This window comes from Bos grunniens, chromosome 22, assembly GCF_055505025.1.
Source record: "Bos grunniens cultivar Pamir isolate PY7600 chromosome 22, Bosgru_T2T1.0, whole genome shotgun sequence".
NCBI classification, from domain to species: domain Eukaryota; kingdom Metazoa; phylum Chordata; class Mammalia; order Artiodactyla; family Bovidae; genus Bos; species Bos grunniens.
Genome location: NC_141186.1, coordinates 52,023,688 through 52,033,191, shown reverse-complemented (window position 1 = coordinate 52,033,191; position 9,504 = coordinate 52,023,688). Strand labels below are relative to the sequence as shown.

Here is a 9,504-nt window from a genome sequence, read left to right as displayed (position 1 = left end):
GTCTGTTACTCACAGTCCCCGGGGGAGCAGGAGCGGGTCATGCTGCCCACACAGGAGAGGACAGTCACAGCCCGTGTGATGTTCTCAGGGAAGGAATGGGCGAGGTGGGAGCGTGAGGCTGACCAGGTTGAGGATGGAGTAACTTGAGTAATTTCAGTGGGCTGGTGTGGGTGTGGGGGCTCCCCAATTTGTTGGCACCTGGCCCTGGGGTTACTAGGACAGAGATTTAGAGTCTCAGCGATAGAAAGGGTGGGATGGGGGTGCTGGTCGGTTTGCACGTGAGAGGTGGGCTGAGGGAGAGAGTGTTAGTTAGAGCATCTACTAACCCTGGGTGGAGCAGTGAGATGTGAAAACATCAGATACAGAAACGAGAACCCCTGGGTAACACAGGACCACTTGTATTACGTAATCATCGACACATCTGGAGTTTAATCTCACATCTCAAAGCTCTTTTATTCATTCAGATGGTACCTTATTCTCCCTTAGTTTTCTGTCTTCTTTAGATTATTTTTTAGGATCCTAGCTTGCAGGATCTTAGTTCTCCAAACAAGGATTGAACCCGAGACTCTGGCATTGAGAGCACCAAGTCGTAACCAATGGACGGCCAGAGAGTTCCCCTCTGGATTTTTTTTATGATTCTGTTTTATGTCCACTTTCGGCCGACTATTTGTACTTCTGTTTAAAATACTTTTATGTGATTGTGGTAGGGTTTACAGACAGAATTCATCTGTTATCAACGCATCTGTATTCAACAATATATCAACATACAGTGGAAGGGACTTGCCACAATATACTGACAACACTCTCTAGTGTTTTCATGTGTAGGCAATGTTTGTTGGTTGGGAAGCCAAAAGTTTCCATCTAATCGCTCTGCCTTCTGTGTTATCAATAGTGCAGGCGTGACTGAACAATAACAACAATACCCAGAGGCTTTTTCGCTGAGTGAAGTTGCTTGAAACATGAGGGCATTCCACAAAACGGAATCCCTGGAGCATCAATGTGAAATTGCTCCCTTTTATAAAGTACAGGCAGGAGGAGAAGGGGATTGAAGGCAGAAGGAAAAGGGGGCGACAGAGGATGAGATGGTTGGCATCACCTACTCGATGGATATGAGTTTGAGCAGGCTCTGGAAATCGGTGATGGACAGGGAAGCCTGGTCTGCTGCAGTCCATGGGGTCGCAAAGAGTCACTGAGTGACTGAACTGAACTGATAAAGTAAAAACCTTGATGCTCCTGGTACTAGGACTACCTCTGTGCTGAACATGAAATGCGCTTTCAAAGCTGGTCCCTTTTTCTCTTCGTAGTAAACAAAGCCACACTCCGTGGGGCTGTGGCCCCACGTGGTCCTGATGACATCTCTGATGACTCCTCTTTAGGCTGAGATGGTACTATAGGACGTCTTTTTTAGGTCACAAACGTCCCCTTTCAGGATTTCCCCGATGGTACAATGGTTAACACTCTGCCCTTCGAATGTAGAGGGCACTGGTTTGATCCTAGGTTGGGGAAGCTCCGTAGCCATTCCGTGTGGCCAAAAAAAAAAGGGAAGTAGTGACTTAATCCAACTAGAATGCAGTCAATAAAAGTGTATGATGCAGGGCACCCAAAGTCAGTGCTCTGTAACAACCTGGAGGGATAGGCTGGGAATGGAGGTGGGAGGGGAGGTTCAGGATGGAGGGGAGACATGTATACCTATGGCCGCTTCATACTGATGGATGGCAAAAACCATCACAATATTGTAAAGCAATTATCCTCCAGTTAATATATTGTGTAACCCTTACTGTGAGGGGTGCTGACATCGGGGAAAGCCCAGTTAGGACAGTGACATTGGTACAAATGCCCAGTGGGAGCCCTCCTGATCGGCTTGGCCACACGCGTGCCAGGTTGCTTCAGTCATGTCCGACTCTTTGCGACCCCATGGACCGTAGCCCACCAGGCTCCTCTGTTGACGGGATTCTCCAGGCCAGAATACCGGAGTGGGTTGCCATTTCCTTCTCCGGGGGATCTTCCCCAGCTCGGCCACATGGTGGCAGTAAAGCAGTTTAGAAGACAAGGGTGGCAGTTTAAGAAGGTGCTCACAGCACATCAGCTGGAGAGCTGGGGATGCAGAACTTCAAGAAAGCAACTCGCGGGTTGTACAGATGCCGCCCGCTCAGGCCGATCTGCCCTAGGAGCCTTTCCAGTGACACGTGCAGGGGGACTGAGAACCACACAGCCTGGAGCCCGGGGCAGAAGGAAGCCAGCAGCAGGCCAGGGTCTTCCTGCGGACACAGACCCAGCACAAGCCTGACGCTGCAGCCCATTCAAGAGGCGTCACTGGCTTGTTACTGGGCATCAGTGGATGTTCAGAGCCTCAGAGAGCAACACCCCTATCACGGGAAGGGTGAAAATTGAAAATCTCAACAAAATGGCCCTTTCCCCGAAAAAAGGGAAAATGGGGCATTTGGAGGGAAACATGGGCGGTCATGTTCTAGATGTGGCTCTCTCAGACGTGGGGTCTGTGTCAGCGCTCCCGGGGGGTTGGGGGGTGGGGTTGGTCCACCAGGGTCCTGAAAACCCCTAGCCCTTCATGGATGGATCAGCTAAGTTAAAGGTGGATGTGTGGGCTGTGCCGCTGGGCAGGAGGGGAGGCTGTCCCAGCCCAGGAAGCAGCTTGCGGTGCGGGACCTCCTGGGCTCGTGCAGGCGGGTGGGGTGGAGGGTGCTGGGCTGGACAGGAAGACAGGGGCCCAGTCACGAGCTCCAGATGCCCCCAGGGGTGGACAGCTGGAGATGCTGTGGGGAGTGGAAAGAGCACTGATCTGGGAGTCCAGCCCTAGGCTTGCCACGTGCACCCCCTGGCCTTGCTAAGCTCCCTTCTCTCTTGCTCTCCTGGGCCCTGGTTGCCCTTCTGGACAATGGGAGTTGCAAAGGCATTGCTCTTCTCCTGTATTTGTGTGTTCAGAGCCCTACTTTCTTTCTTTCTTGCTCCCTCTCTCTCTCTCTTTTTTAAACAGAAATCACTTTATGTACTGTACACAGGAGGAGGTTTTGCTTTTTGCTTTTGACTGCACCGGGTCTTTGTTGCTGTGTGCTGGCTCTGTCTAGGTGTGGCAAGTCAGGGCTCCTGTCCAGTTGCGGTGCATGGAGTCATTTCTCTTGCTGCGGATCACAGGCTCTAGGGCACTGGGGCTGCAGCAGTTGTGGCTCCCGGGCTCTAGAGCACAGGTGCAGTAGTCGTGTCGCATGGGCTTAGTTGCACCTCAGCATTTGGGATCTTCCCTGACCAGGCATTGCACTTGTGTCTCCTGCACTGGCAAGCAGATTCCTAACTACTTAACTCCGGGGGACGTCCCCTTCTTTACTTCTTAGAGAAGACTTTAGAGAACCAGTAAATCAAAATGACAAGTGCCTGTTGTATTTCCCAGGCACTTAAAACCTCTACTATCTGAGGAACTCCAGAAGCAGGTACTTGGTTTCCTTCTTGCCAACATTGTGTTTTGGGGGCTGGGGACAGGGCCAGCATCATGGGTGTGTCACCAGGGAGGTCACACAGGCCCCTGTGCTCAGGAGGGCTGGGTACTTGGTTTAATGCTCTATATATCCCTGAGGTCTTGAAATTCTATATACCTTTTGGAGCTGGGATGCTACAATTTCAATTTGCTAGTTGTATAGCTGGTTCTGGGCAGTGGTGACTCCACACCTCCCACAACACATGAAGGAGTCTATGGAAGTCATTCTGAGAAAACTTATTTCCCTGTGAACTTGCCCAGAAAATCCCCAAGTCCTTGCCCCCAGCCTTGAGCAGTCAGAGGGCAGGGGAGAGCCCAGGAAGGGAAGGAAGGGAGTGGCAATACACATCAGAAGGGGACCCCCACCAGCCCTTCCCTGCACAGAGTGCTTTTGAACTGATGCTCAGCTTTTGAACTGAGTCTTCAAAAGCACCGGGTTGCAGGAGAGAGGCAGGGCAGGCTCCAGTGCTGTTACCATGACCATCCTAAGGATTAGTGTTAGGGTTGTTGCTTTGGTGACAGGATGGACCTGGGATCCTCAGTCAGTGCTGCTGCCACTGGCAAATTACTTGGAAGAAATCTCTTTCAACGAGGTTGCCCAAGGGTGCACAGGTGACCATCAGGGCAGGATCTCCCAGGAGAATGGAGAGGGCCATCTGTTTCAGATATAGCAGGGGGGATCTCGCTGATGTCCTCGTAGCTTGGGTTTCACACCATCACAGCATGGCTCCCACCAGCTCAGCTCCATCCACCATGGTTTCTGCCACCCATCAGCCCTCCCAGTCTCCACCCCCACCACCTACCTGCAATCCTAGCTTCCTAGGCTCTTCTTTTGTCTGTTGGTTTAAACAAGATGGGGCTTCCCTGGTGGCTTAGACAGTAAAGAATCTGCCTGAAATGTGGGAGACCTGGCTTTGATCTGTGGCTTGGGAAGATCCCCTGGAGAAGGGAATGGCAAACCACTCCAGTATTCTTGCCTGTAGAATTCCACGGACAGAGGAGCCTGGTGGGCTACAGTCCATGGGATCGCAAAGAGTTGGACACTACTAAGCTACTGGCAATGGCAACCCACTCCAGTACTCTCACCTGGAAAATTCCATGGACCGAGGAGCCTGGTAGGCCGCAGTTCATGGGGTCGCTAAGAGTCGGACACGACTGAGGGACTTCACTTTCACTTTTCACTTTCATGCATTGGAGAAGGAAATGGCAACCCACTCCAGTGTTGGGACAGGGGAGCCTGGTGGGCTGCCGTCTATGGGGTCGCACAGAGTCAGACACAACTGACGAGACTTAGCAGCAGCAGCAGCAGCAAGCTACTCTCACTTCACTTTGATCGAGAAGGTAATTTCAGATAGGAAAGAAACACCTAGAGAGGCAGTTTTTTTGCTGGAGACATGATCAGTGGTTCTCAGCTGGTAATCAGAGGCCAGAAAGGTGTCTTTAAAATCTACTAAATTATTTTTGGAAATAAGAAATGTAGGTCTTCCCTGGTGATGTAGACATCGCCACCCGAGTCTGTTGGGCTTATGTGAGTGGTAGGGTTGGGGAAAGTGTGTTCTGATCAGCAGTCTGTCCTTCTGCTCAGGGGTTGATCCCTGCTCTAGTCACTTTACAAAGTGGACCTGACTGGAGCATCTGAAGGGGTAGTTTCTGCTTTCCCAGGACATCTATGTGCAAATGGATTGAACAAGGAAAATCCAGGATGTAGGATGGGATCACCCAAGTACCAGGGATCTGGAAGTGGAAGGGTGTGTGTGCCTGTGTGAAGTGCCCTCTCTTACTCCATCCTCCTGGAAGTTGGGCTCCAGATGGCTTGACCTGCCTCCTGTTTGCAGTACATGGGGGTCCTTCTTGGAATGATATTGCATGTGGGTCTCATTGACTCTTCAGCTGGTCAGAGAGCTGGTGGGTGTCCCCACAGTCGGGGGCATGGCAGCCTGGGGTTCAGTTCTCTTTCCCGTGGAGGGTCTGGACAGGAAGGAAGGGTGAGAGGAGCAAAGGAGGGGGCCATGCAGGATCCTGGCTCATTCCTGAGTGAGTTGGGGGGAAGGGTGCATGCGAATTTCTCAAGGACCAGATGTGGAGTTGGGGACAATGTGCCTGGGGACGAAGGTGTGGTGTCTTTCCTGAGAAGACCTCAGCTCTGACAGCTGTGAGCACTAAACAGGAAAGCTGATTGCTGGAGGAAGGGAAGGTTCACCACCAACACAGGAGGGGCAGCCTGAGGACCCAGACGCAGACCCTCCAAGGGATCCAGGGAGGATGGGGGAGGGAAATTCAGTTTGATGTGTGAGCAAATGCCCAAACCCAGAGGCAGAAAAGCACAGGGCGGGTTTCAGGCTTACCTAATAGCCAGCAACCATGTGTACTACCAATTGTTTCTACTGTGGACATTCTTTTTCCTCCGTTGAGTTGGAAAAAGGATACAGTTTGACCAAGAGGTCGCTGGAGCAATACCTGGACTATGAAACCAGGTGGCAGAGGCCCACCTCTCCTTCTCCAAGGCTGACGTGTAACCAGCACCATCTGACCCAGCTGAGGGGCTTTGGCCAAGTCCCCAAGAGTCCCACAAGACAACTGAATCCAGGAAATACTACAGGCCTCAAGTCACACGACCAGGTGAAAGGAGAGATGGATGAAAATTTGCTTCATCATTTTCAGACATCTTCATCATTTTGGTTCATTATCTTTCCCAGCTGTGCTCTCCCAGCACTGGCCTCCTCAGCCTGCTTTCTCAGCCAGAGCATTGTACAGGGAGATATTGAGGTCCAATCAGAAGGGATGTCCTGCAGGCCGAGTGGGTGAAGAGGAGGAGATGATGAGTTTAGCTGGAGGTCAGGGAAGTCTTCCCAAGGTGGAGGTCAGGGCACACAGAGGGATCAGAGGCAGAGGTGGGAAGACAGCAGGAGGCTCAGAGGGGCTTGGGTGGTCGAGATGTAAGCGGCAGCCTGACACCTGAGGCCCTCGGGGCTGGGAGTGAGGAAAACTGAAAACAACAGCCTTGGCCCTGATGCCTGGTGCGGGGAGTGTGGGCGGCTGAAGACAGGACTTGGAAAGGTCAAACTGGTGGTGTGTTGGAACTTCCAGAAAATGGTGTGGAGAGTGGACAGTGGTCAGGGGAGAGCCAGAAAATCAGGGAAGGTGGAGTGTGGAGGTTGTGGCTGCACTGAGACAAGAGAAGACAGGGTAGGCCCAGGGCAGGGGTGCTGGGAGGTCAGCGGAGTGTCCTTAGGAGGAAGGAGCAGGTGGGGCTCCCAGGCTTCCAGCTCAGGGCTCCTGCGGAAGCACCCAGCCAACAGCCCAGTGCAGACAACCAGGGCATTCATGGGAGTCTTGAACCCAGAGACAGAGCAGTGATGCGTGTTCAGGAGAACTGGTGTCTTGAGAAGGGCCGTCCCCAGGAACGTGTGAGGATGGGGAGGAGCAGCAGCCTGGATGCTCCTGAGCCAGCCCTGCATCCTAAGAGGAGTCCTTGGAAGAGACTCAGCAGGAGCCCCCAGGGAGGGGGAGAGGACCCAGGAGAGCAGGGACAGGGGAGAATTGGTCAGGGGCAAGTTCAGGAAGACAGAGGGTCCCCGGAGTCTGTGGAGATGAAGACACAGCTTGAATATGAATACGGATCCAGTGAGGACTGGGCAGCCTGCAGTGGCCTTGAGTGTAGAGAAGGCACTGAATTGGGGTCACAATGCAGATGATCCTTCTCATGCTTGGTTCAAGAGGGATTAGTGGAACAAGCCATGTCTTGCAGGGGCACGGGGAGGGTTGTTGTGAAAGAGGACTTTTTCAGTGAGAAAATAGTGGAGATGAATCTAGGAGAGGGCACCAAGGGAGCCAAGCCCTGACTGGCTGAGGTCTCAGCCCAGAGGACAGGATGGTGTAGGATTTATGTCTGCCTAGGGATGGGCTGGAAATGTAAGTCTACAGCAGGAGTTGATGGTCTTACCATTCTACAAGTGTTAACTGAGTGCCTATTAGGTGCCAGACAGGGCCAAGAGCTGGCAATTGAGACGTGAATACACTCCTTTACTCTGGATCCTGAGGGGCCCATGGTGTAGAGTCAGAGGGGAAGTAGACAGTGCCTGGCCCCTCCCTCTCCTGGAGGACACAACCCTCTTGAGCAAGCCTGCCTGTGACACTTGCCATGGGGTCCAGGAGAGGCCAAAACACTGTCAGGAGATGGAGAAACCATTTCTTCACCTTGTATAGGGTCCTTCCTGCCCACTGCCCAGCAGTCCTGTGAGGCCACAGCAGTGGCTGAGGCAAGTCCTTCTCACATGCTGGGAGGAGGGCAGGGATGGGGCAGGTCAGGGCCCAGGCTGAGCATAAAAGGAGGGTTCCTCAGGCTGGGAGGATGAGGACTGGGGACCATGGAGACCCAGAGGGCCAGTCTCTCCTTGGGACGGTGGTCACTGTGGCTGCTGCTGCTGGGACTAGTGCTGCCCTCGGCCAGCGCCCAGGCCCTCAGCTACAGGGAGGCCGTGCTTCGTGCCGTGGATCAGTTCAATGAGCGGTCCTCAGAAGCTAATCTCTACCGCCTCCTGAAGCTAGACCCTACACCCAATGATGTGAGTTATGAAGGGATCTGGGGAGGGGGCCAGCTAGTTGGGGGGCAGGGAGACAGATCAGAGAAAGGAGAATGAGCCCAAATCCAGTTTCCCCTACTTTGACCCATGACCAGGACTTCAACCCAGGCACCAGAAAGCCTGTGAGCTTCACGGTGAAGGAGACCGATTGCCCCAGGACAACCCAGCAGCCCCTGGAGCAGTGTGACTTCAAGGAGAATGGGGTGAGCCTGGGAGCGGGGGAGAAGAATGGCAGATGCTTCCCAGGGATTGGACAGCGGGCTTGGGGACGATTACCAATTCCTGGGAGGAGGCTGGGAGGTTATGGCCACAGGGGTTCCAGTTTGACCTTGAACCTCCCCTTCCAGCTGGTGAAACAGTGTGTGGGGACAGTCACCCTGGACCCGTCAAATGACCAATTTGACATAAACTGTAATGAGGTGAGTGACCCCTTCTGGACTGTGGGGTTTCTGGGCAGGGTAAGTATGTGAAACATCCTTTGGACCAATGACCCGCTGCCCCAATGAGGGCAGAGAAAGGCCCTCCCACCCGGGCCCACCTTCCCTGAGCCCCAGGTCTCCAGCCCTGGCTGTGCATCCCTTAAAGCAGTGGTTCTCTAATGGGGTCCCCACCCGGGAACTGACAGCAAGGCAGATTCTCAGCACCACTCAAACCAACTGAATCCGACTCTGGGGTGAGGTCCAGCCATTTATATTTTCACAAGGCCTGCAGGGGACTCTGACTGTGCAGAAGCTTGAGTCACTGATTCAGTATTGATCTTTTATGCCCTGCTTTCCTGGGATGGGTTTGTGATCCTGGAAAGCCCCTTATCATCTGTGGGCCTCGGTTTCATCTCTGTCTGTGGTATGGAGATTTAGCCATATGCTCCAAGGGTCACAGCCAGAGGGTGATCTGGGTCCCTAAGGTTCCTGGAGTCTTCTAGGAATGCGCTGGCAGATGTGGGGGGAGGGGTCTTGTCTTGACCTTCACCCGGTTCTCACAAGAAACCTGTTTTTATTGGTTCACAGCTTCAGAGTGTCAGATTTCCTCCACCAATCCGTCCTCCACCAATCCGTCCGCCGTTCTTTCCGCCGATCGGCCCGCCTATCCGCCCGCCGATCCTCCCGCCGATCGGTCCGCCTATCCGCCCGCCGATCCTCCCGCCGATCGGCCCGCCGATCCGCCCGCCAATCCTCCCGCCGATCCGCCCGCCGATCCGCCCGCCGATCCTCCCGCCGATAGGCCCGCCGATCCGCCCGCCGATCCTCCCGCCGATCGGCCCGCCGATCCGCCCACCGTTCGGTCCACCCATAGGACCGTTTCCTGGTAGACGGTGAACAATAGGCAGATAACTCCCTGATAAGGGCTTCTGGTGAATCAGAAGCCCAGGGAAGACCTCTTGGGATCTCTTTTGCCCTGAGTCAGCATCCAAAAAATAAAACCTTGTGAAAACAA

At 53.6% G+C, this 9,504-nt stretch overlaps 1 protein-coding gene across 1 annotated transcript; it reads left to right on the top strand.

The window, feature by feature from the left end:
• The first annotated feature begins 7,748 nt into the window (after positions 1–7,748).
• On the top strand, positions 7,749–9,504 carry LOC147348567 (cathelicidin-4-like). Its single transcript, XM_086368195.1, has 4 exons — positions 7,749–8,052; positions 8,166–8,273; positions 8,418–8,489; positions 9,078–9,504. Exons 1-4 carry the CDS (start codon positions 7,855–7,857, stop codon positions 9,384–9,386), a joined length of 687 nt encoding a protein of 228 aa, XP_086224321.1. The 5' UTR covers positions 7,749–7,854; the 3' UTR covers positions 9,387–9,504.